The sequence below is a fragment of the Rhagoletis pomonella genome, unplaced genomic scaffold (assembly GCF_013731165.1).
Source record: "Rhagoletis pomonella isolate Grant_MI unplaced genomic scaffold, Rhpom_1.0 Rhpom_scaffold_00007, whole genome shotgun sequence".
Classification (NCBI taxonomy): domain Eukaryota; kingdom Metazoa; phylum Arthropoda; class Insecta; order Diptera; family Tephritidae; genus Rhagoletis; species Rhagoletis pomonella.
This window is the reverse complement of record NW_023458561.1, coordinates 31849654-31875126: the sequence shown is the minus strand read 5'-3', so window position 1 is coordinate 31875126 and position 25473 is coordinate 31849654. Positions and strand designations below refer to the sequence as shown.

General features: G+C 33.9%; 7 protein-coding genes across 9 annotated transcripts; 2 read left to right on the top strand and 5 right to left on the bottom strand.

Annotated features, from left to right (window-relative positions):
- Window positions 1–9518: 9518 nt before the first annotated feature.
- Window positions 9519–10732, bottom strand: LOC118742609 (ribulose-phosphate 3-epimerase). Its single transcript, XM_036474819.1, has 4 exons — window positions 10423–10732; window positions 10164–10349; window positions 9905–10096; window positions 9519–9843 (listed from the first exon to the last, which is right to left on the bottom strand). Exons 1-4 carry the CDS (start codon window positions 10606–10608, stop codon window positions 9718–9720), a joined length of 690 nt encoding a protein of 229 aa, XP_036330712.1. The 5' UTR covers window positions 10609–10732; the 3' UTR covers window positions 9519–9717.
- A 39-nt stretch (window positions 10733–10771) lies between these two features.
- Window positions 10772–11878, bottom strand: LOC118742611 (LDLR chaperone boca). The gene is made up of 2 exons (XM_036474821.1): window positions 11642–11878; window positions 10772–11574 (listed from the first exon to the last, which is right to left on the bottom strand). The coding sequence occupies exons 1-2, from the start codon at window positions 11789–11791 to the stop codon at window positions 11167–11169; spliced, it is 558 nt and encodes a 185-aa protein (XP_036330714.1). The 5' UTR covers window positions 11792–11878; the 3' UTR covers window positions 10772–11166.
- Window positions 11879–12744: 866 nt separating this feature from the next.
- On the top strand, window positions 12745–14008 carry LOC118742610. Its single transcript, XM_036474820.1, has 4 exons — window positions 12745–13195; window positions 13273–13392; window positions 13457–13607; window positions 13671–14008. Exons 1-4 carry the CDS (start codon window positions 13112–13114, stop codon window positions 13961–13963), a joined length of 648 nt encoding a protein of 215 aa, XP_036330713.1. The 5' UTR covers window positions 12745–13111; the 3' UTR covers window positions 13964–14008.
- Window positions 13891–16629, bottom strand: LOC118742608 (SOSS complex subunit B homolog). Of its 2 annotated transcripts, none has more exons than XM_036474817.1 (2): window positions 14029–14966; window positions 13891–13969 (listed from the first exon to the last, which is right to left on the bottom strand). In XM_036474817.1, the coding sequence occupies exon 1, from the start codon at window positions 14887–14889 to the stop codon at window positions 14065–14067; it is 825 nt and encodes a 274-aa protein (XP_036330710.1). In that variant the 5' UTR covers window positions 14890–14966; the 3' UTR covers window positions 13891–13969; window positions 14029–14064. The 2 variants fall into 2 exon arrangements, with proteins under 2 accessions (XP_036330710.1, XP_036330711.1); XM_036474818.1 differs by lacking the exon at window positions 13891–13969 and adding an exon at window positions 16540–16629 and having other exon boundaries at window positions 13997–14807.
- A 90-nt stretch (window positions 16630–16719) lies between these two features.
- Window positions 16720–23666, top strand: LOC118742605. Of its 2 annotated transcripts, none has more exons than XM_036474810.1 (4): window positions 16720–16919; window positions 21053–22237; window positions 22302–22890; window positions 22956–23666. In XM_036474810.1, the coding sequence occupies exons 1-4, from the start codon at window positions 16743–16745 to the stop codon at window positions 23621–23623; spliced, it is 2619 nt and encodes an 872-aa protein (XP_036330703.1). In that variant the 5' UTR covers window positions 16720–16742; the 3' UTR covers window positions 23624–23666. The 2 variants fall into 2 exon arrangements, with proteins under 2 accessions (XP_036330703.1, XP_036330702.1); XM_036474809.1 differs by having other exon boundaries at window positions 22950–23666.
- Window positions 17607–19758, bottom strand: LOC118742607 (caspase-1). Its single transcript, XM_036474816.1, has 4 exons — window positions 19551–19758; window positions 19058–19458; window positions 18560–18804; window positions 17607–18502 (listed from the first exon to the last, which is right to left on the bottom strand). Exons 2-4 carry the CDS (start codon window positions 19228–19230, stop codon window positions 17949–17951), a joined length of 972 nt encoding a protein of 323 aa, XP_036330709.1. The 5' UTR covers window positions 19231–19458; window positions 19551–19758; the 3' UTR covers window positions 17607–17948.
- A 725-nt stretch (window positions 23667–24391) lies between the features above and the next one.
- On the bottom strand, window positions 24392–25134 carry LOC118742612 (cytochrome c oxidase subunit 6A1, mitochondrial). The gene is made up of 2 exons (XM_036474822.1): window positions 24919–25134; window positions 24392–24785 (listed from the first exon to the last, which is right to left on the bottom strand). The coding sequence occupies exons 1-2, from the start codon at window positions 25013–25015 to the stop codon at window positions 24553–24555; spliced, it is 330 nt and encodes a 109-aa protein (XP_036330715.1). The 5' UTR covers window positions 25016–25134; the 3' UTR covers window positions 24392–24552.
- Between the last annotated feature and the right edge of the window lie 339 nt (window positions 25135–25473).

Sequence of the window (25473 nt, the reverse complement as noted above, 5' to 3'; positions counted from 1 at the left end):
TGAACAAGCTTCTCATAAATAACTTCTCAATTGTTATTTCTAGAACCTTTCCATATGTATAGCTTAATCCATGTCAAATCGACCTATGTTCAAACTCGACCATTTTTTATTTGCATGAATTTTTGTCAGAACTTTTCTTTTATCATAAAAAGAAGTTCTGACAAAAAAAAAAAACATTAAACTTTTTTTTGAATGTTATACAAAATTTTAAATTTCACAATTTGCAAGTTTATTGTTTGAATATCTCCAAAACTTCTCCAAAACTGTTATAATAACACAAATGGTTATGGACTCGCGATTTTAGGGCTGAAAAAAAAGAAAAAATATATGTATAAAAAAATTCGAAAAGCTACACAATTTTGAAATGAAAAAAATTTTAAGGCAAACATGTATTAAGCATTTTTTTAAAACACCTACAACTAATCTTAACAGATACTGGAATTTTTGAGAACAATTTTTTTAACAGATATACATTTTTGAAATTTTTGAAAGTTAAATTTATTTTGGATTAAACTATTCAACGGTTAACATTGTTATTGACGTTGCCGACACCGTGTTATATGCATAAGCGAAGATTAGTGCCAACCAGGCTTTGAGCAACCGGCCCTTATTAGAGTTCAAAGTTCAAAAATTCACATCTTAAAAAAAACAATTCCTGAAAAGTTTGGATTCTGAAAGGTCAGAGGTATTGTATAAAAAATATGAGCTAAATATTTATATGCATACATTTTTGTTATTACGATTTTTAAGTATTAGAATTTGGTGCTTTTTCATTTCCTAATTTTTTAAATATATATTTTTTTATATAGCGCCAAATATCAACTTTACGAGACCACCACCATTTTGTTAACAGAAAAATTAAATTGCAAAATCCGGGAAATGGCGAAACTTTAAACTTTGGAAACATTTTGTCACGTTTTTGTTTTCCTTTGACAGATTTTCGTTATCTTATTAAAGAAAAGTTCTGACCAAAAATTCTTCCAAATCAAAAATGGTCGATTACAACCATTGTTCGCGTTGGCATAAATTAAACGGTATATGTTTGAGCACATCTATGTATATACATACACATGTACTTGTAAGGATGAATGTGCATATAAACGCACATTCACACAGCTTTATGATTTCAAACAAAGTGTTGTATAGATGAATTTATATTTGCATATAAGCATATAAGTATATACATACATATACATACCTATACATACCTATATAAATGTATAAATCAATTATACGTCTATATACTATCTAGCTATATACTATGCATACATTCGGCATATGCAGTCAGCTACATACACACGTATGTATGTATGAATATTTTAACGGACGCTAGAATACTAATAAGTATGTTGAATGTTTAACTAAATGAAATGTGTGAGAAAATAATGCAATATATGCAATAGGTACAAACATATGTACATAAGACACCGTGCTTCATAGAGTAGAAAATAATATATAACTAGTTAAATAAAAGAAGAAAAAAAAACTATAGTATTTGTTAAAATTTCGTGAATGAAAACTGTGCTGAATTGATGTATGCATGTATGAATGTCATTAAGTGTATGCATAAGGCATACACTCAAAATATTGCCAATAAATAAATACTACATATATACATATACAAGTTTGAAGCTTACATATTACATACATACATACTACTGGCTATACTAAACATATACACTTAAAAAAGCTACTTGTATACAAATGAGCAAATGCTTATGTGTGTATGTGTACATTGTACATACATGCATATGCATACATACATATTTATACTCATGCTGAGATATAGTGACATAAATCAGTTGTATATGTTTGTATGAAATGTTAGAAATTATAGTCAATCATTTTTGAAAACGCCTTTGGCGCCATATTATATACTTATATAGTAAAGTATTCCAAATACAGATATAGTAAATACATACATACATATGTACATAAGTATGAAATTCATGCCGTACATACTAAATGTACATATGTACACATACATGTACAATATGATTAAGCTTACAAAAATGCATGTTTAAAATCTTAACAGCGCGGCAAAATTGAGTTAATGAGAAATAGTATGTACACATGTAGTACATATTTACAAAAACTTTATTTAACTTAAAACAAACACAAAAGTAAAAAAAAATAAAATTAAAACACATGAATCATCATAAAAAAACATACAAAACCAATATGACATCCGTAAAAACTAGAGATTGAGTTTGTTAAAAACACTTGCAAACATGTTATAAAGTTGTATTTTGTGAACAAATAATACATATATACACATGTAAGTATATACATATATATATATATTAAACTAAGCATAAAAACTGAATGCTAAATTATAAAATAAAATAATGAAAAACTCAATGTGATCATTCTGATGATGTGAAAAACTGCTTTACTTTTATACTTTGCATACATACATACATACATATAAAAATTTATACTTGAATGCATGCTACATATGTATAATATGTACATACATACATAGGAAAACGCATACCAATAAGCATATACATACATAATACAGATGTATATTTAGAATACCAATTAGAAGCAACAAAAACAAAACGTACATATGTATGTACATACATACCTACCACATATTTTCATAGATACGCATGTCCGTTGATATGTTTTCTTAAGAAAGAAAATTATGTACTTTAGGAAATTAGGATATCTTCACATTGCGTTTATGTTACTCAAAAAAGCGGGTACCACGTTTCAAACCACAAATTAAATTGGCGATTCAAAAGCGTAATGTTTTCTATAATGCGCACCGTGTGTCGTGTGGAGCATGCTAGGTGGACAAAATTGATTCCTGGATTTCTATAAAAAGGTAACTTATTCACTTAAAGGCTAGATACATACCGCGACAAACGATAGCTCAACAATATTTTTACCAGTTTTGACTACTTTTCTTTTGATTTTTTTAAGGTTCATTATTTTTATATAAAAGTATGGCTCTTTATCTAACAAATGCCATATAAATCTAAAATTCAGATTTTGTACAAAAATTGTAAAAATTTCAGAAACTTTTCATCCCAATTCCATTCATTTTAATTTTAATTTCTAGAAAAATTTGTGGTATGCAGCTTTATAGCTCATTATTCTAGTATAATAAAGTGCAAGTTTTAAGATTCTAAAAAATCGCGTTGATTTTTGATAATTTTTTTTCTGACGGTGTTATGCACTCTTTTCCATATAAAAAATTACTTTCTTTTTTAGAAATGTAAAACTTGCACTTTATTATACTAGAATAATGAGCTATAAAACTGCACACGAAAAATTTTTCTATAAATTAAAATTAAAATGAATGGAATTGGGATGAAAAGTTTGTGCAAATTTTATAATTTTTGTACAAAGTTAAACAATTTAGATTTATATGGTATTTGTTAGATAAGGAGCTATACTTTTATATAAAAATAATGAATCTTAAATAAATCAAAGAAAATTAGTCAAAACTGGTAAAAATATTGATGTGCCATCGTTTGTTACGGGGGTATGCCCAAAGTTCTGCCTGAAAATATTTTGTATGCCCTAAATTCTACTGTGTGGTGTAACAGTGTGCAGTAATCAATTAATAATCTTACCCAAATACAAGTATATTTTAGTTGATTTTCTATGCTTAAAAAACTCGAAGTGTGTGTGGAAGTGTGTAATTTTGTGTGAGTTTTTAATAATACAGTAGGGACGCTAAAATGACATGAAATGAAAGAAAACCTCGAGAAACGTAAACTTAATTTGGGATCGTAGATTACGGATCTGTATGCCATTTTTCTAGATCAGGTAATTTTTCCAAAATATTTTAATTTTAAGTTTACATTCCGAATGAAAAAAATTTAAGCTTTACCATCGAAAATGTTACTCATATGCCATGTACGAGTTTTTACGAGTACGCTAATGTACGACATGGCGTATGAGTCACAGTATTTCCTGCCACGTGGAAAAAATTATTGACATTTTCATTTACTATTGTTTACTATTGTTTTTATACATCGATTTTCATCGTTAGTAGCTTGAAAGAAAAGGCTTAAATATAAAAATTTACAATTTTTTCCCCTATTAAATTTTTAATTCTTATTTCATATACAACATATCGTCGCACATATGCCAGAAACACGAATGTGTAAAAATGAAAATTTAGGAAAATCAAGCTTGAAAGTTCTTTTTTACGAGACTTAACTCAACATTTATGCAATTGAAATTTTAAAATATGTGCTTTACGTTTACGCGTAGTATTCTGGGTTTTGATATAACATAGAACATCCAAAGGTTAATCAAGTTCACCCAATAACTCAAAACTGATCAATTTGCACATTCCTGCCTGAAGCATGATAATGACGATATATAAATCGGCGAAAAATATTTTTTCTTTATTTTTTTTTTAGCTCTTCATTACACTAAGAGAAAGTATACATATTAACATCGCATAAAAAAGCAGAACTATTAATTTTATACGGATTTTTGTCTCTCGTGAAATATTTGAATAAAATGGCCTTAGCATCTTTGCATCCCTGCAGGGAGTGACGTTAGCTTGTACCTACGGTGAGCGGGACATATCTAAAGCATCGGATCAGAACATTTAATTTTGTTTTTAGAATCAAAAGGCTTAATACAGTTTTATATAAAAAAAAAAACAAAACAAAGAGAAAAAAAATTAATTAAATGTAAAAAAACATGTAAATCAAAATTTTGAAATTTGTAGAACATTTATAAAAATTCGACGAAATTGATTAAGTGTTCATCACAATTTGAAACATTTTAATCAGATTTTCTAGAATTGTTTTGAGTATGAGATTTTGAAGCCCATTAAATTTTAGTAAAGTGCAAGTTGGAATAAACTTGGACTTACCGTTGATTTTTGGCAATTTTTTGTTCACGCATTTTCTTCCATACACGTTATGTTCAAAAATTTTTTGTATGGAGAAAATACGCAATATCTTCCTCAAAATTTACCAAATACCAACGGTAAGTCCTAGCTACTTAAAATTTACACATTAAATTGAAAAGATACAAAACTGCATACTCAGAACGTTTCTAAGAAATATAATTAAAAAGTTCAAAATTTTTATCAAACTTTGTGGAATATTGGTAATTTTTGTACAATGTTTGAAATAAAAAGTAATAAACATTAAATAATCGAAAGGGGAATAGCCAAAGCCAAAACAAAAAAATTTCTCTTCCGCATTTATATTTTCGCCGTTATATCTACAGCTTATGTTTTTCATATCCCCGATTTTTTTTTTAGGGTATTAGTATTATTTTTTATGATTGATTTAATTATATTATTAATAAGGATGCCGGCTATGTTTATGGCTCACTTATATCTTATGTCCTTTGTGGTAACGAAAGTGTACGAAAAATTGTTTTTGGGCCAGAGTACATGGAGAGTCTTACTAAATGAATAAAGAAAACATTGAAAATCGGGACTTAATCGGTACAAACATGAAACATCGGGACACTTACACGTCCCGGCTTTTAAAAAATATTCAGCGGGACAATTTTCTCAAAATCGGTACTGTCCCGCAAAAATCGGTACGAATGGTCACCGTACTTATACCTAACTTTAGTCTGTGTACGCGAACACTAGTGCTAACTATTGACTGTATATTTTGTTCGAAAAAAGCTAACTGACCTGGATACTTCTGCACTGCATGTCAACTAACTTGCAACTTGTAAATTGTAACTAACTACTTTTGGATATAAAATATCAATACAATTTTTTTGTTAATTTTTTATCTACCTTTATTTTTGCATATTTGTTTACATTTATGATAATATAAAATTTCGAACTTCATTTTATTTGTCCTGAATTCGAAAAAGAATTGGTGAAGTGGAGAAAAGATGTATTCAAAGTACTTTTTGTATGAGAATATTTAAATAGAAACTTGTAAATAAAAAAATCCCGATTGGGTCTGCATGACTTTACAACACACTTTAAGTTGTTTTTGTCATAGCCAATTAAAAGTGCGTGTTTATAGAAATCCCATCAAAAAGCTAACCATAAGTTGGTTATTTTTAACAATTGATAATTTTTCACTGCAGGGATTCTAAACCGACGAGATATATTTTTGTATAATTTAAACCTTTAGAGGACCACAAGTAACATGTCTACTAATGTCAGCGGGCTAGATTTTGAATATATCTTAGCAAAACGAATTTACAATATGAACCATTTAATTTGAAAGTTTCATAAGTAACTTTACACCTCTTGTGGTTACTTGTATCTGAACGCGCAGGTTATATGTACGTTAAATTTCATCAGCCAAATGAAAAAGGTTTTTTTTTCATTAGTTTATGACGATACATATAACGATTTACATATATGTAGATGCATTTGGTCATAAGTAAAGGGTAATATTAGCACAAGTGGTATGAAGTAACTAATGCCACTTTCAAAATAAACGACTCATACTATTACAAGTTTATAATTTTTTCGAAGATGGGCTAGAGTTCGATGTCCATGATAGAAATGTTTACGTCTATAGCTTTCTTAAGCCAAAAGTTAAAGCTACAAGCTGTTACTAAAGCTAATGAATGAGATATGAAAAAAGCTGTTCTATAACTCGCCGAAAATCTTAAAAATATTCTTACATATAACTTTTTTTTGTTCAGTGGTAAATTTAAAATTGAAATCTTTGTTACCTTAAAATATTTACATATGTATTTGTTTTCATTTCTTATTTACATTAAAAAAATTCTAAATCACCTTAAAATTCATTGGATGTCTAAAATTATTTCACGCATAGGAAAAATCGCCATCTTTTATAGGGCACAAAGAGACCACTTGCCAATGTAAGAACATTCTACAGCTCGTTACCCACAAAAAAAAAAATAATAATAATGAAACAAACACAGAAAATTAGAATATCTAGCACAGAATGCGGTCTAAAAAATACAAGCAAAAAATCGTAAAATATTTTTCTTTATTTAAATCCTTATGAATTTGTAGACTAGAACCAGTGAAAATTTTTTGTATTCTTTTGAATTGTCGTTTTTCTTTAGGTAAAGTAAATTTTCGTTCGGCGGAATAGAAACCATGATAAAAATATAGTTTATATATAGTTTATAGTTTTATATGTTTTTATCATGATAGAAACGGCCAGAAGCAAAATAAATAATTCACGTCATTTTTAATTTTTCTTGCCTCAGCAACTTTTCACTCTAAGTTAGTGATATGTTTCCTTATAACTATTAGAAGATGGGAGGTTTGGAAATACCTTCACCACCACGTCACATAGCGAAAAAAAATATCCTGCTATTTACTCAAAGGTCAGTAAATTATACCTCGCCAAAAATTATAGAAGTTTTTGCCAAGGAAGTATTTCGATTCGAAGGCAATTTCGTTTTTCTTTTTGCCGAGCGTAGGGGTCGCCTTTTTCCATTTTCCGTCATATCTTCGGCATTTGCTGTCGGATCTTAAAGTATGGTATATTGATGTTCTTGTCTAGAGGGGACATTTGTTTATTTCATAGTTCATTGACCTTAAGTTAAGCTAAGGAAGTATTTCTATTATTCCAGTAGCACTGTTTTAAAAGAATTCTTTATTGCCGAATGTAGATAGGTGTCACGGAACATTAAAAAAAGCGACCACATGGTTCGGCCAAAACAAAAAAGAAAAATTCCAAATTGCCTTCCAAAAATACTTTGGGCTCAGGGTGTACTACATAGTTATAAAAAAAAGGTTTAAACTAATTTTTTATTTTTAAAAACTTAAGCTTCCAGTAAACTAAAGTAAATTCTCACAGTTGCACAAACCATAGGTATTACAGTTATATAACATTTTAGTATTGAAAGATTGGGAGTTAAAACAAAAATTAAATGGTGAATTTTTGTTACTTTGAGTAATGGAAGTATGTACCCAGCAAAAACTTTTGTTTTTTTTGTGGTAAGCGCTTAGTTTTTGTATCGATGGAGTAACACGTTACAATACGCCTCAAGACAAAATTTTTCACTTTCTCGTTTACCCACTGAATTACACTGCTAAAGTTTAATAATAATTTGTACCAAAAAATAGCATGTAGGTGTATACATGAAGTTATTCAAAGTTGCAACTGAATAAACCGCACTTGTTAAAATTGCACCAAATTTAATATATACAGACATACATATGTATGTACATATGTACATAAAGAGTCAAGTTTTCTCAAGTGGGCCACCCCCAAAGTTGACTTTTCGATTTTTTATATTTCATCGACCGAATGAATGGTTGCTGAAATATTTCAAAAAGTGTAAAAGCCTGCATATACAATTTTTTTTTCGTTAAAAAAATAAAATTAGCGCAAAATCTTTGGTGCGAATATTGCACACCATATTAACTTTCAAAGTCGGTCAATGAAATAAAAAAATCGAAAAGCCACTTGAGAAAACTTGACTCAAAAGGAATGAAAATTTTTCTAAGCAAATTTACTCAAATGATAATCTTAAAACTATCTACATAGAGTATAAGAGGTTTTGACAATATAGATCTTCTCTTTCTTAGTATTTTTGTCCCATACATCGTGCTTTTTATTCTATAGCTGATTTTTTAGCAATTATGATACATTTTCCCTTTTTTTAATTTAATATTTTCAAATATTCGCTGTCGATTCGCCAGTTCTCTGCTCGATTGTCAAAAATACTTCTATGAGAGAGCAACAACAAAGTTTGCTACCAGAGACGAGTAAAAGTGATAAAATGTAGTTATAAATTTTAGTTGCTTAGTTCGTTAGTGGTCATTTAAATCAAGGATCATGCTTCGCACTTTGCCGAGTTGCTGTGCGGTTCGCTACTGGTTAAGTGGTTGGCGAATAGAAAACTGCTAACTGCTAAAGCCTTTTGACTTTGCTGCTTAAATGTCAATCCAACAAGCTAAAGACAATAAGATGGAATTAAAGAAGGCTTGAAGTAAATTTTAAATTGATATTCGATTTGAAAACCTATTTTTGTACATATGTACATACTTACTTCTTCATAAACCAAAAAATAAAAAAGTTACCAATACGAGACAAAAAAATATACATACAGACATAAATGCATAACATATATACACAATTTGCATTCGTATAAATATTTTTCACTAAAAGTCGGAATAAGTGGCATGCAAAAAAATGCTTCAAATGCTTTTGTTTGCATTATTACAACGTGAAAATATATACATTAATGGCCTTATTCATAAAAAATAAAGTTGCTTTAAAAAAGGTTTATAAACTGAAAAATATGTGAAAACGTTATTTTATAAAGCTCTTTACACCTACTTTATTTTTTATGAATAAGGCCATAAAAATATACATATGTACATGCATAGCTGAAATGAAAGTAACTGTTAAGATATGACTAAAAATACAACCATATTTGAAAGTGATAAGGAAATGCACACATAAAAGTATATTTGTAAAAGTACATACCTATACCACATACCAATAAAAAATGCATATACATATATATACATAAATGTTAATGAAAATAAATAAATGGCACAAAACATTAATTAGTTTCATTGTCGGAGAGTTTTAAAACAATGCACATAAAAAGAAAAGCTGTTACGTTTTAAGATATTACTTTATTTGTGTTTCTTTTTTCTTTATTTTTTTAGTCCACAAGGTAGACCCTACATCGTACATAATAGTAAAAAAAATGTTCACCCATTCAATTTTTCATATTTCCCCAGTAGGTATGATATATCCATTCTTACTTGGTACATATTTCTAACTCCATTAGTCAAGGAAACCAGGTAAACTTTCAGTGCACATGAGTACATGTACTATTCGTATATTTTTGAACCGTGCTCCTTAGTAAATTTATGACATCGTGTTGATTAGGCGCTTGAATAACAGCTGTACCAGAAACAATCATATTGGCCCCAGCCTGAAATATTGAAAGGTAACTAAAATTGTTTTACGTAATTACCGTAACATGTATTCATCACCTTCGCACAAGCTTCAATAGTTTTCGGCCCAACGCCGCCATCCACTTCAATGTCTAAATTTGGATAGTGCTGTCGCAGCCACTCCACTTTAGGCATCATATTTGCCATAAATGATTGTCCACCAAAGCCAGGTTCGACCGTCATTACCAGTACCACATCTGCAATATCTACATACTTTTCAACTACTTCGACCTGAAATAAATAAACACATTTTACCGTATAACTAATTGTGTACAATGGATTGGTGTATGCTTCCTACTTCGGTACCCGGTTTCAGCGCAAGTCCGACTTTCATTCCCGATTCGCGCACTTTCCGGCACACATTTGAGACTTCATTCATTACTGGTTCAATGTGGAATGTATAAAGGTTTACACCTGCATCAGCCATAGGTTCAATCCATTGCTGTGGGCGTGATACCATCATGTGAGTCTCGAAAAAATCTTTCTAAAAAAACGCAATATCTAGCTAGAAATCAAGTATAATTTTCAACACTCATACATACGTATAATTTACTTACCTTAATTTTATTCCGCAAACACTTTACTAGTGAGTGACCAAAAGTAAGGTTTGGTACAAAGTGCCCATCCATTACGTCCAAGTGTAGGTAATCGGCACCATTATTTAACAACTTCTGCGACTCCTGTGCCAAGTCAGCTAAATCAGCATTCAAAATCGATGGACCTATTTTTGCTTCCACTGGCATTGCAATTGATTTGCTACAAATTTTAACCGGAATGTATGTTTCAGAAAATAAAGCAAATATATGTAGGTATGTAAAACTAAAACGAAATGATAACAGATCCAAGACCTAACAGCAGATCGGTCAAATGCAAGGGTCGAAACTGTCATTAAAACGTGCAATTGTAGTATTTTTTTTAATACCGATTCACAATAGATTTATTAAGAAGTATCATCAAAATTATAAACGAAATCCTAGGTTGAAATTTGTTACTTATGACTTGCTTATTTATGCATGTTATTTGGTAGAGCCATTGGGTGGGACCTTCAATGTTTAACTCTTAAGACAAGCTCATATTTTTTCGATATACTATTTTAAATATATTAAATTTTCCGTTCCATGTAATCTAAATTATACAAAATTGTATTTAATTCATAACATACAAATCCATCCAAAAATATTATAATTAATATACATAGTATGTACTTATAGATGTATCTTACATTGATAACCTGAATTAATTACTCTTTTTGAACTTGTTACTATTTACTCCAGATTTAATGCAAATTCAACGAGTTGCCATTACAATTCCTGTTTCTCATTTGAATGTTCACTACTCCAAGCGCCTGGGTATTCCTTATTTTCAATTGTAACACCTTTACAACGCGGTTGTTTCACCAAGAAGTCTTTTGCATCCCAAGCTTGTGACCCATCTTTGAAAAGAAAGATTGCACGGTCGTCATCCACCATATATCGTTCCGCCTGTATATGGTTGTTCCATAGGCTAGTTTGCCAAAGTTTTGTTATTGTATCGGCCTCTTCACGTGTGGGTTTACCACCTACAGATACAAAAGTCATGAGCGTACGCCCCTTTTTAGAAGCTTTTAACAACTCCTCGGGATTGGTACTATCAAGATTGGATAGATCAATTCTTGGTTGTGGACGAAGGTGCTCGGGCAGTTCATCAGGTTCCAAAGGATCTTCGTCTTCCTAAGAAGATATTCAAACATGTGCATGTTGCAATTGTATTAATGCATAGTCGGCCAATTATGCTCACCTCCCATTGATCCAGCAATCTTTCTAAATCGGCATCGGTGAAGTCGCGTATATCCTTTTTAGCCCATTCAGGCTTCTCTCCGTCTTTTGCCTTTTTGGTAATGCTCCTTGGCACAAGTGCTAATAAAGCAATTAAAATCAAAATCCGCATATTTTGCAGTTTTATTTATTTCAACTTTTTACTACCAATCAACGTTCACAAAAGATTAGTAAACAAAATACGTCCATTCTGAGAACGTAAATATACGTTCTCTGGTCCTTTCAATATAGTTCACAATAGTCAAACCCACTTGGAAATTATCCAAACATTTTTATATAAGACGGCTTTTACATGGTTCAAGTATTTAATTCAATTCTGTTTCTCTGTTGAAGAGAGGGGTGAGAAAATAAGGAGCTTACACATGGGTCTGCACCATCAAGTCGTATCATGTTTCTTCCTGTACTTATGACCTTTGCTTCTTTCTCACTTAAAGCACCGAAAACTTGAATTCAATAAAATTTACGCACGTAAAACAAATTGGAAACTGAAAAAAGAATGAACAAGAATTGCATTCAAGTTCCTGAATCATGTAAATTGGGCTTAACATGCATATAACCGGTTGTCTTCACGGTTTGCGAGCTCTCGCATGCTTTCAACTATAATTTTTGTTGTTTGACAGGTATTTTATCATTTCGCAGAATTCTTCAGAGTAGCAACATCGTTTATTTTGGTGGAAAATACAAATTTAGCCTGCAAAGCTCGAACCTTCTGATTTGGCGACAGTTTACAAATGAAAAAGTATGCTCTCAAATGCCCAGTCAACATAGTATCAAGAGTTGCTGAAATTGCACTTCGCGATTTCATGAAATTACGTCGCAATTCATGGTTAACTTTCTTCTATAGTTGAATTCATGAAATTAGTTGCGCTCCAGATGCTTCACGATATTCACGAAATTCACGATTTACAGGAACAGCTGTTTTCTCAATTAATAAACCTTATGGGAGGTGGTCACCTGGAACGACTTCCTGTAAAAACCTGCAAATCGTGAAGCATCTGGAACGCACCTATTAGTTGCTGGAGAAAACAGCTGTTCCTGCAAATCACGAATTTCGTGAATATCGTGAAGCATCTGGAACGCAACTAATGTGTTTATGCAAACAATTTTAACCAAAATTCGTGAAATTAGCTCCTGAATTGATTTGCACCTAAACGTAGGAATCGTAGGAATATGCGCCGTCACGCAAGCGAGATTATAAAGCACGTGGAGACGTCCAGTAACACACACAAACCAGTGCGATGAATTATTGCATGCCATATAAAACTGTCTGCTTTTGTTTGATTCCATCACGTATCACCAAAGAACGTAGATAACGTTCTTTGGTATCACCGGATTATTTATCGAGTAATCGTTTAACAATACAGCAGTGGTTACCCGTTGGATATTCCATGACTACAATAAACAAATATTGGAGCTCGTTTGAATTATTTGGATGCTTATTAATTTTACAAGAGTTATGTTTTTAAATAATTTTGGTGAACCAGTTGCAGTAGAGGATTTCGCAGTCAACAATTTGGTAATAAATATATGGCGTTATTCTTCGTGGTCTCTACGTGAAATAAAGCTAGATTGTTTTTGTTTCTATTTACTCAGGATCGTGACGCTCCTTTGCTGTTGGCTTCTCCAAATCAAATAATAAGCACTCTTCCAGAAAGTTGGTCCGGTATTGTATACACAACTCGACGTATTGTAAGCGACCTAAAGCGAACTGACGTAAATATGCTCTAAATTCAAACGCGTTCTTTAATTAGAATCTGCATTATCTGAATTTTAACAGAAACTTAAGCTTTTAGAACAAAAGCGGCTACAGGAATTGCAAGAAAACAAAGCCACGGAGGTAAGATTATCAAATGACAGTCGTATTTCCATAACTGCATTTGTGTGGACAAAAGGAAAGCAGGAACCGAAACTAATTTTCCAAGTTAAAGGTACATTTCGGGTCTCTCAAATGTGTCGTTGTCCGTATTTCTTTTTTGATATCTTAATTTCAGATAAATATTTAACGAGAATATGCGTGGATGCTCTTGCCAATAATCTTAACATCATTATCACGAATAACGTCTTAAGAAAAGCCATAAAGGACGGAATAGACATCGTGCACTTTAATGATAGATTTGCCAAAGATTGTAGTCCCAAAGATCCAAAAGTTCAGCACATTTGGTATAGGCTGCACATATTAATTTATCTACTTCGACCAAAAAAGGTATGTGGCTTGTACAATACCACGATGCCGAAATATGTTATACAATGCTGTAACAAACCTGATCTAAACCGCTTTGTATAAGCATATCTAGGATTGAAATAAAACTAATTCAAAGATTTATATTAACATGATGTATTTTAATTTACTTTGATGTCCATTACGCCTACGCATTTATGCTTTCTTCATCTACGTTCACTCTTGAGATTACTTGATCGTGTCGCCCCAGTACGTCCGCCGCGATTTGGCTTGGTTGCTTGTGATGGCGGAATAGAACCAGCAGTGGTCACTGCTTGCGTGGATTGTTGAACTGAGCTTGTTGCAGTTGTATTTACAGATACTTGGGCGCTTAATCCACTACTTAACTGCTGTTTCTGCTGCGTCTGTCCTAAGGGTTGTAGATTTACAGTTTTAGTAGCTGTTGTTACACTCGACTGCTGGATGCTTCCACCTATAGTTGCTCCAATAATTCGTTGAACTCCTTGACCGGTGGGTACAATACTTCCATTACTGCCTGGCTGCTGTACCTGCTGTGTAGAAGCCGGAACGCTACTTGTATTGGAGCCAACCACAGGCCCTGTAACTCCACTTGTATTTGGCATTAGTTGAGGATTGCCGACTATTCCTCCCAGTCCTTGTGACTGCTGCTGTGATTGTTCAGGCCTTTTCGGTTCACTCATGTTTATTTGCTCATTAAATGTCATACAAAATTCTCCAATTTTATAAACTTCGCCATTTTTGCCAGAATACAGGGTAAGGCAGTGACGCCAAATGGAAGCGTATCCTTTCGTCAGCTTAATAATATCGCCGGGTGCTATAAGCTTTCCCGGTTCATCCCAAATAGAAACATTAATGCAAGCAGAATGGTCTCCAACTTTGAAATTTCGCACCTCTCTATTTTCCTTGGTTACAGTGGCAGTTCCTATTTCTAAAACGATAAAAATTACGTTGATATTCTTGAGTCCCGGCTTAATATCTTTTATGAGTATGCTGCATTCGCCGTTGTACATTATGTATAAAATTTTACAATACTTTGAGTTTTTTTTTATAAAAATAAACCCTGTCGCAAGTAGGAATGTCCGAAAAATATCGATGTTTTACTTCGATGCGTCGAAAATTTTCCACTCGATCTAAAAATAATCGATAGATGATTTTTGATAACTGACATTTCTAAAAGGCCCTAATACGATATTTCCACGCTTCGTAATTAGTTCTCGAAGTAATTGCTAAGTAATTCGTGAATTACCCTGTTTCCACACCACACATAGGCTGCGTTTCTTTATACATTCCAGATAATCTCATTTCACAGCCGGAATAAACAGAATGTGTTTGAAATATTCGTTAACATATCATCAGGAACGTTCTAAAGAATAAGTAAACAAAAAGTTTATTCCAAACGTTCAGAATGAATAAAGAAATTCAGCCATTAGTAATTCGTTTGGTAGCTCTAGTTCTTGTTCTTGTTCTTCGCTATTTATTATTATTTTTGTGTACTGCAAATATCGAAAATGGAGCTAAAATTTAAGTTATCATCAACAATTTTAATTTATATAGAGAGGCGTCAGTTAGCACAGAAGAGAAATTACTGGCGTGCAGTTTTGGACTCGGCCAAAATCGCTTAGGCGGTTACAGCGTCAATAAAGAAGAAGGAGAAGTAATGCTTCTCATTTTTACCTTCCTTTTATTATCTCGGGATGTAACTATGCACTATTGATGCGCCTAAAAGATGCAGCGATTTCTATTCTCAAGTTACATACCTGATGACAATAGCAATTATATTAGGGAGGTTTTAGTTTTTTAAATTATAATTTTATTATGTATTTGTTATTGCTACCGTCCCCGTTTTCACAAATTATACGCATTTTCACTAGCGAAAGGAACCGAAAAACACATGTTACCGTTAATGCGCCTTTAAAAAATGAAATCGCATTTTAAGTTGCCAACTTGTCTACATACAGACCAACAAGTTGACAATCTGCCTCAAAAATAAAAAGTTTTTGATTTTTCTCCAACCTGACGGTCAACTTGACGAAGATTGGCCAACTTGCCTACACTCAGCTTATTTACCACCAACTTCTAGCGGTTGGCCGATAAATCAGTGCGAGTGTAGGGCCCTTAAAGACCTGCTCAACAGGCGCGGTACGGTTATCAAAAATTCCCAAAAGCGTATAATTTGTACCAAAGACAAGATTGAAAAAATAGGAAAAATAATAAAATTATTCCAAATATCGCCTGAAGCGAAAAGAAAACGACTCGCCAAGGCGAGTTGCCTTCGACAGACGTTTTAAAAATTCTAAATTTGCTGGTCATATAGGTATTTAAAAAATGCGTGCGTTTATTCGAAACGAAAGCGAACATCTTTATTTGAAAATTCTATCCATGGCCTCTTCCCCAATTCGGACATTGAGCAGTTCCTACTGTTCACAGCGGCATCTATGAGTGAAGTGGCAGGTGTAGCTCGTTTCATGGAGACTTTTCGAAGATGAGAAAATCTTCACAAGTTAACAAAACTAGGATATTTCAAACATATTTTTACATAAAATTATTTGAATTTTTTGTTATAATCTATGGTTAAACAAATATAATAAAATGCCCGATAAGGCTCTTATCAAATACAGAGAGAAATTTCGAAATATTTATGTAAGTATGTATGTACTCACTTTCGAAGTTATTCGAAGTTTCGTCGAAATGACACATTTGACAACACTTTGCATCCAAGCCCACATCCACCATTTTTGTGAATGAAAAGAAATCTATTCCAACCAATTTTCTGAGAAATTTCTTTGAATTGCAAATACTTTGCAAAAATTTTTTTAATTCGTGGGTTTATTACAAAAGTGCTTATTAAAAGTGTGCAAAAGTGATGGCAACCAACGAGGAGCAGCGAGAAGCTCTGACGGCAGAGTTAAAAGCCAAAGCAATTTGTCGCTTTTGTCTTTCTCAAAGGACCGACGATCTCACTAACATATATGCAAAGGATAGTCGGGTTAAATCTTTATTCCCGCTGCCGGTGGAAATAATGGCTGTGGCCTCTATAGAGGTAAGTAATCTACTTGCAATAAACATAAGGAAAATGATTGTGATAAATTTCGAACATTGCCTAACCGCGAAATTGGTTTGTTTCCTAAATAGATTTGTTATGATCCCTGCTTAATGCATATACAGGAAAAAATGTGGCAATTCTCAATTCCGCGCCAAATATTAACTAGTAGTTTGAATAAAATTTTAGATCCACTTATATTTATAAATTTGTTCATTGAACACATAGGTCTACTTACCATTAAAAAGCGTGGATATTCCTATTGTTTTTGGGGGTTGTCCGTGTAGGTGTTTATGGACTGACAGCTTGTTGGCGGAACTCGGTCAAGAACAATAATCTTCGCTCACTGCGGACAAAGTGCAGCTACAATACCGATGTTGTAGCAGCACGGGCAAGAGCTTTAGGAAATTTTGATGGGGCGCAGGCCATAGGCAGATAACTACTATACATATCATATATGTACATCAGTTGTTTCCGATTACCTAGATCCGATAGTTTGGCGAACGGCCACATCAACTTCGTACTAAGTGCCACAATGCACAAAATATGTTTTTTAACTAGTTGAAGAAACTTTTAAGTTCAAACATTTCATTCAAAACAGCCCCCCGAGAAAAATCAAAGACGCACACCACCAAAAAAGAGTCTACTAAATATGTATGTATGTATGTAATACAATTTCTTATTTTAATTCAAGTTAATTCATTATTTTAGAAAAAAAATACGCTTATGATTATAATGTAACGTCTTCAAAAATACATTTAAATTCAGTTAAATGGCAAAATTAAAGCAATGAAAATGGGGAGCAGTTCAGTCTCAGCTTTAAATACACACTAAAATGTGTACTCTGTCGCAGTTGTACAATGTAATGATTGCTTAATGATTATCTATCAACTCCTTTTACCACATATATGTAATGTACCATGCGTGCATACGCGTGTAGTACATATATTTTTGCAATGATGATTGTAATGTGTAAAGAATTTCAGACACCTGCTATATGTGCCACGTGCCCAAATGGTATGTTTTGAATTAAGCGCCTTTAGATGGTTTGTCGGTAAAGCGCAAGATACGAGTCAACATTGTCGTAATGCATGGAATTTGTTTCTGCTGATGCATTATCGGACAATCTGGCACGCAAGACTCAAAGTCGACTGCAACACGCTGATTGACGAATGTTAACAAGGTTAAAATATCGTGTTTTTTCCCATTAGCATTCAATTCATCCACTAGTGACTGCATAAACCAGGAACCATTAGTGGTATTACGCCACGAATAGAAGCCCGGTATGGTTGAATAGGCAATAAGAAAATCGGCATGAACAGGAATTTTATAGCTCATAGATGTTTCGCCATCGGTTTCAGTCTTACGCATGAGTACTCCAGGGTCGAAATGGTCGCCCTGACAGGCTTGAATGAAAAATAATTTGGGCTTTCCCGCTAGAGTAGGGCAAGTATGTGCGCTAAAGTAGTGCCAAATAGTATCTAATTTATATTGAACGTCCTTGGCGTAGAGGTAGCCGTGCTCCCCATGTGATAGTATGGCGACGGCAATACAATCGTTATCGGTGTGATCCTGAGAAGCAGCTGAAATTTTAATATTTTTAATAAATACAAATCGTAACATAAGAAAGATGTGCATACCTTTATCGACATATTTGAGAATGTCTCTCAATTTACAATCTTTATAGATGTCTACCTGAAAATCAAGCTTTTTGAGAGCAGCTCCTAACTTTTCAGAGTCGACGTTTGTACCTTGTCGCGGTTTTAATGATGGAATATCGAAATATTCATGGTTGAAAATTAAGGCAAGACCTCGATTTTTATGATTCATGTTGTATTCGCTCGCATGACGCTCAGTGGGCATATACGCGGTATATTTGTTCAATCTTTATAGTAAGAAAAACAAAATATCTCCGTTAGACCACAAAAATGTTTGAGCTTATCAGTACAAAGTAAGCTGAAAAAAGTTAACCTAAATAAAATTATAATACATGCATAAGCTCAACTAAAAATACCAAATCGTTGCATTTGTTTTTATCAATATCGTTATTTGTGTGTGTATCGAAATATTTTGCATCATAATTATTGAGTTTAAGTTATCACAGCGCACGGCAGTGCGCGCAAGCGATTAATATTTACCCTGCACTAGCATCGTCAATGTTTCCATTGGATCCAATCAAATTGTTTTCTCCGCCCGCGCATTTCTCCCGTCCCGTTGGTTGTGCATCTAGCTTATCACGACCCATCATTAGTATGCCTGTTTTGTCCTTTCCACAAATGTCGTACTTTATGGAAATGCATTCGTCCGTCATCACGTTATTTCGTTTTCAATTGCAGGTTTTCCCTTTTAATCAGTCTCTTCTTGCATACATATGCATACATACATTTGTATATCAATATTGAAAAATCTGCGTAGTTTTTGTTCTGCAGGTATGATTTATGAATTTCGATCCGAAATCTAGGTAATGCGCTCTACACAAAAACCTCCAAAAATATTTACAGAGTTTCTAGTTCGTATGTAAGTGCGCAGCAGTTGTGGTCTAAAATTCGTTTAGATTTAATTCATATTCGAATGAAAAATAGTTTTCACAATACAATTCTCTACCCAAAATGGATAGACCACTTTACAAACCGTGCCCGTATGTAGCTAGCGATTACTCTGCTGCTAGAGGTCAGTACGTTTAATACTAATAATGCTCCTACTACTCTGTAAATTCAAAGCAACAAACAAAAGCAACGTGCCGAACAATCAATTGCATAAAATATCAACCAACGTTAAAAACAACACTACACTTGTTTGCTAGGAAGAAGGCAAAAAACTGATAAATACACATGAGGCGAGACGCCGCGCATTTTGTTGCAATGAAATGGAATTGTTATCGGAATTTCCGAAACAGTGTTGCGTTTTTGTGTTTTTGCGCTAAAAAGGGATAAGTCAAGTCAAGGTGAATTTATGTGGTATTATTAGACAAGCTGGTTTCTTGCTCTTTCATTCGCATTACAAGTCTTCTGTTTTTGCTTTTACTGATTTGACAGCTTGACCGAAAACCGAAATACATACATAAACATTTTTTTTTTGCATAATTGCTACCACCTTATATGAATTTGTCTTGAGTTAGGAGAAGGCCCCGGTCACCCACTTTTTAAAACATTTCTCCCCGACTGCAGCTTGTACTTTTTTTTTCTTGGGTGATAATTAAAAAAATAATTAACTATCCAAATCAGTTTAACTTTTTCATTCGAAGTGGGGTAATTTTTATTTACATTTTACTATAAATTGTCAAATTTTGTTTACCTTTTGAACAGTACAAAATGAACATTAAAATATACGCAGCCTGATTTGCTCTGGTGCTATTATGTACCTGTTCAATGTGCCATGATATTTAGTTTTTTTTTTTTAATCTTCTCATACATATTTTACATATTCAATGCCTTTGTCTAAATATCAATAAAAGCTGAGGCATCAAAGACGATGAAAAGTTTATGGATTTTTTTTCGTGTAAGCATTGTATTATTTTTTGCCAAAAAAGACACTTGGCAACATTTTTTAAGGTTAGCTCAAGAAATGGAACTTGCAGTGTGATACAATGACAAAAATGCATGTAAACAAAATTCGTTATTTTTACACATATCAATCACCCTGTGCTATCCAAAATGGACGATACTGTATCCAGGAAATGTGGCTCCGGAAGCATTCTCTTGCATTTTTTACACTTTTGGAATGTGATCATCTGGGATGTAACAGAGGCTCCCTGGTATAATTACTACAGAAAATGCATATAAAAAATTGCAATGTTAAGCAGCGTTTGCATTGTTCAACTTTTTGTTGAATGCGAGAGTTGAATAGTGCAAACGGCCTTTCAACAAATCGCTTCCAAAGAAATTGATCGGCATCCAACTTTCGTTCAACTTTTGATTCAGCTAACCTCCTGTGAAAGTTGAATAATGCAAACACTGCTTCATTACAACTACAATGAGTGATGATAAATTATTTCATGAATTGGCCTACGCATAAACTTAGTATATGTAAATCAGATTATTGTTAAGTTATTTCAAAATAGTGTAAATAGTGCCTAATTCTTAACCAAAATAAATAACTGCATTTATATTTTCTTTTCTTATTTATTTTTGTAGGTATTTCTAAATGATGGGATGCCTTCATCGGTATGTTTGAAATGCCGTTTGACATTTGATTATTGCTATCGCTTCAAACAAATGTGTAAGAAGGCCGAAAATTTATTAACCCAAGTTCCACTTCTTGGAGAATGGCCTGCCCCCTTAATAAAACCAATTATACCGAAGGAACTTTTACCAAAACCAATCACTCCGCACAAAGAGGATGGACCGATAGTACAAGAAGTGTATATTTTGCCTTCAGCTAGTAAAGAACAGCTGTCGCCATTGAAATACGGTGCTAATGTAGGCGGATCAAAGGCAGTTAATGTTAAAACATACACTTCAATGTCAACGCCTAGAAAAATACTTAACTCCAATCCGGCCGATTTGCCGGAGCCGCCCATGCCAATGCGTTTTAAAAAAGAGAATCGCGATGAAGCTTTTTGTTTCCTAACAAAAGTAGAAAATAACGAAGAAATTTCTTTAGACGATGTGCAACGTTTAATTGCTTCTGAAGAACTTGAATTCACCACAAACGATGTGGCATTCAAAGAAATCACTCTAACTACTCCAGATACTTCAACTGTGAAAGAACAAAAAAATAAACCAAAAGTTTTAAACAAATCTTCCATACGCATATTGAATAAGGAAGCTGATATAGAACTGGAGCCACGACTTAAACACCCACAGCTGAAGAAAGACAATTATGGCAATGTTTCTATTGTTACTGAAATACTCGATCCAAATGAGCCCTATGAACCCGAACCAGATCCCATAAAGAATGCAGCTCCCGTTCAAACAAATGTTTTCCCATGCCCTCACTGTGAGCGCACATTTCCCTTGTTGCAGCTACGTGACATCCATGTCGTGAACCACACACGTGAACGTCATTTTCCATGTACAGATTGCAACCGTTCGTTCTTTTCCAAATATGACCTTCAAAAGCATGCCCCAATACATACGGGCGAACGCAAGTACAAGTGTACAGTTTGTTATCGAGGTTTCACTAGACCTGCACTATTGCATAGACATGAAAAAATACATACCGACATACCCAAATTTCTTTGTGTATTTTGTGAGAAGACATTCTTGTCCAAGGATGATATGGAAAAGCACACTGAGCGCCATCGTAAGAACAGACCATTCAAGTGCAAAATTTGCTCTAAAGCATTCGCTTTTAAGCAAGGTTTAGAACGTCACGAGGCAAGTTTAGATTGCAATATGTGCTATTTCAGTTTAGTTGTAAATGGTTAATTTAAATTTTCAGGTAGTGCATTCCACCGAACAGCCACATCACTGTCAATACTGTGATAAAAGTTTCTGCACACCTTCTAAATTAGCTCGTCACCTGGTAGCACATGCAGGAGAGCGACCGTTTCCGTGCAAATTTTGTTCAAAATCATATTTGCTATCGCATCACTTGTCGCGCCACATGCGTACTCATAATGAAAGCGTTGTTATGTATTCATGCAACGAATGTCAAGAGCAATTCAAGACATGCAACGAACTCGTTTTGCATTGTACTGTACATGCAACTATAACACTAACTTGCCCCCTATGCCAACAATGCTTCGAAGATGTTGCATCAGTAACAGCCCATATTAAAGAACATACTAATAATGACGCGTTCGCTTGTGAATTCTGCGATTTAATCTACCTTACTTATAATGAAAAAAAATGTCATGTAGAAACAGCTCACCCCTCAGAACTAGCAGCTTACGCCGAAGATGAAAGGAAAAACCAACGCGAGATGAAAAAGGGAAGTGATGAAGAGTTAGATGAAGCGATGGGGGGATTTATTTATGATAATATACCCACAGGCAATGAATTCCCTTCTACAATCAACGATGGTGAAGGTAAGGAGGATCTTAGGCCAATGTTGCGCTCAGTATTGAATTTTAAATTACTCTTTAAGTTGCAGCCGATGTTAGCCAACAAACCGTTGAAGTACCTAAAACAGAGATTGCCGAAGAAGAATCACATTATGACGTGGAATACCTTAAATTAGAGGAACTTGATAATGCGTTCGATACGGAGATACTTAACCAAATGCTCGAAGACCATGAACCAGTTAGTAAGAAAATTAAAGTGAATGACGAAATTAATGTAGCAAACGAAGTTGTAAACAAAGATGTAACAATGAAACGCAAACTACCAAGCGGCAATGTAGAAAATATAGCAGAAAACACTCGAAAGTCACCTAGAAATGTCGGTGCTAATCGAAGCTCAGCAAATATTGGTGTATCTACCACAAATCAAGTAAAAGTAGAGCAGAAAAACGACAATTTCGAAGGTAGTATTGCTTCCACCAGCAAAGGTTCAAAAACTGCACACCAAAGGAAGACCACAATAAGGAGAGGAATCACATCGACCGCTATTGTATCGGCAACACCAGATACAGACAAATTGATCGCAGGGACCGAGACCGAGCATTCGGGTGATAAGGTTGTCAAAATGAAATTTAATGAGAAAAGGATGAGAGTACAGAAAATTGTTGTCACAAAAGCAGAAGCCGCAGCTATGGCTAAGCAAGGACGTTTACGCATCAAGGACGGAAATTTGATCCTTACACAAAAATCATCAAAATAAATTAATGAACCATCTTTATATACATTCATATGTACTATCTGAATTAATATTTTGGTTATATGTTGCGAAATTAAATATAAGAATACTTACAATACTATTGCAACATTGTTGCCAACTTGCTGGTGCACAACTGGAAATCTGCTGAAATGCTGATGTAGGCAGAATCGTTTACTTGCAGAACTTATGCTGCTTCATAAAAAGTAACCGTTTTAATTTTTGCTCAAATACTCTAGGGACGCCCAAATTTCTGCGTAGATCGTGGTCTTTCATAAAAAGTAACACGGTCTTATTTGAGGCCTGAGGGCCAGAGTAGTCTAATAACATTTCAAAACAAGTTGAGGTGCATCTTGATATGGATTACTAGAATTGGCACGGTAATTGCTCCAGCCACGCCATTTTAGTTATCTTTTACTATTATATGTAGCATCACGTAGGAGCAATGAACTTTTTAGTAAAAACCCGAATTTACCTTTTATAGATCCTTCTTTCTCCTGTTATTTAAATTTTTTTTGTAGATAGGCCCGCCGAAACAACGACTCCCCCTCCACCCCGGGGATTTACCGGTAGATAGAACCGCCCGTCGTGAAAGTGTCATATGTATGTGCTCTAGAAGATGTGGAAGACATCAATTCCAGTTTATAAATTTTTTATTGCACAGGTGTCCCATACAAGAGTATATTGCTGAATGCATCTTAAGTCTGATTTTTCATGAAATCTATACAAAAGCTACCTCTGAACCCGGAATAGCTAGGGTGTAGGAAATCGAGATTTACGATCGAATTGTTATGTATTTATTTATCAGTCGAAATCATTGTTTAAATTTTTAATGAAATCAAATCAATTAAAAGCGACGAATGACGCGAAGTAATGTTAAGACCCGTAATATGGCTCTTCTCAACTCGGCTACAGCAATGTTGCATTTATACGACTTAATCTTCATAGCCATCAGGCAGTGGGTTGACATGGGGATTATGGAATAGGCTTTTGTTGCCATCACCCCATGGGAATCGCTTCTCCCGGCGTCGCAAATAATCGTATTTTACAAATTCATCGCGCGGGTGGTCGTGTTCCTCTTGATGCTTCAAGTAGGCATTTAACATGCAAAGTCCCACAGCAGGAATTGCTACAAAGAATGAAAGACGCTTCCAAACTTTGTAACCACCTAAAATGAATGAATTCCAGTAATTTTGATCATTTTAAGAATAAGCGAAATTACATAACCTCCCACTTGGCTAACCTCCTCCACCACTCTGGGCGCAAGGAAGGTTACGAAAGTTTCTGGTATTTCTACTCACCAGAATGTTCACCAGCGGTGGCAGCAGTTTCAACTGCAGCTCTGTTGAAGCTAATAGAGATTTGACGTCGAAAAGCTTGTGAAAGAATGGCAGCCATTTTTCGTATGTTCAATAGTAAAATCCAAACACAAATGAATTTTTTTCAATAAAATCGACGACTTCTTCACAGGGACAACTGGTGACAGCTGAAATTAATCTTGATGTTGCCAGACGATTTTTCAAAAAAAAAATTATCACCCTGTGGTAGAACTAATCAGTGTGGTATAACGAGCTTATCTACCCTATTATTGGCTGAATGAGCCTCGACACACTAGTCTTTCCAGCCCATTTGAGAACGGGGTTCCAAGGCGTATTCAATAAGGTGGTATCGGTACGCCAACAACAAAATGTAAATGTATTTTGTTTATGCTTTTGCGGCGAGGACTGTCAAAAATTTCATAGGAATAAAAGGGTGCTGCTATCACCTGTTAAATACGCCTTGCGGGGTTCCAACAGAGAACTATAAATTAACCTTCTTTGGAAAACTTTCAAGTTCAGCTGCCATTTTTGCTCTCC

Coding starts and splice junctions, on each gene's coding strand:
- LOC118742610 (XM_036474820.1), top strand. CDS start 13,112: ATGCTTATTAATTTTACAAGAGTTATGTTTTTAAATAATTTTGGTGAA. Junction 13,393..13,456: donor GCGACCTAAAGCGAACTGAC/GTAAATATGCTC, acceptor GAATTTTAACAG/AAACTTAAGCTTTTAGAACA. Junction 13,608..13,670: donor ACTAATTTTCCAAGTTAAAG/GTACATTTCGGG, acceptor TCTTAATTTCAG/ATAAATATTTAACGAGAATA.
- LOC118742611 (XM_036474821.1), bottom strand. CDS start 11,791: ATGCGGATTTTGATTTTAATTGCTTTATTAGCACTTGTGCCAAGGAGC. Junction 11,575..11,641: donor GATTGCTGGATCAATGGGAG/GTGAGCATAATT, acceptor ATATCTTCTTAG/GAAGACGAAGATCCTTTGGA.
- LOC118742612 (XM_036474822.1), bottom strand. CDS start 25,015: ATGGCTGCCATTCTTTCACAAGCTTTTCGACGTCAAATCTCTATTAGC. Junction 24,786..24,918: donor CACCGCTGGTGAACATTCTG/GTGAGTAGAAAT, acceptor CATTCATTTTAG/GTGGTTACAAAGTTTGGAAG.
- LOC118742609 (XM_036474819.1), bottom strand. CDS start 10,608: ATGCCAGTGGAAGCAAAAATAGGTCCATCGATTTTGAATGCTGATTTA. Junction 10,350..10,422: donor GTTTGCGGAATAAAATTAAG/GTAAGTAAATTA, acceptor GCGTTTTTTTAG/AAAGATTTTTTCGAGACTCA. Junction 10,097..10,163: donor CGCTGAAACCGGGTACCGAA/GTAGGAAGCATA, acceptor TATTTATTTCAG/GTCGAAGTAGTTGAAAAGTA.
- LOC118742607 (XM_036474816.1), bottom strand. CDS start 19,230: ATGACGGACGAATGCATTTCCATAAAGTACGACATTTGTGGAAAGGAC. Junction 18,805..19,057: donor ATTGACGATGCTAGTGCAGG/GTAAATATTAAT, acceptor CTTACTATAAAG/ATTGAACAAATATACCGCGT. Junction 18,503..18,559: donor TCTCAAATATGTCGATAAAG/GTATGCACATCT, acceptor TTAAAATTTCAG/CTGCTTCTCAGGATCACACC.
- LOC118742605 (XM_036474809.1), top strand. CDS start 16,743: ATGGCAACCAACGAGGAGCAGCGAGAAGCTCTGACGGCAGAGTTAAAA. Junction 16,920..21,052: donor TGGCTGTGGCCTCTATAGAG/GTAAGTAATCTA, acceptor TTATTTTTGTAG/GTATTTCTAAATGATGGGAT. Junction 22,891..22,949: donor TACAATCAACGATGGTGAAG/GTAAGGAGGATC, acceptor TTACTCTTTAAG/TTGCAGCCGATGTTAGCCAA.
- LOC118742608 (XM_036474817.1), bottom strand. CDS start 14,889: ATGTACAACGGCGAATGCAGCATACTCATAAAAGATATTAAGCCGGGA.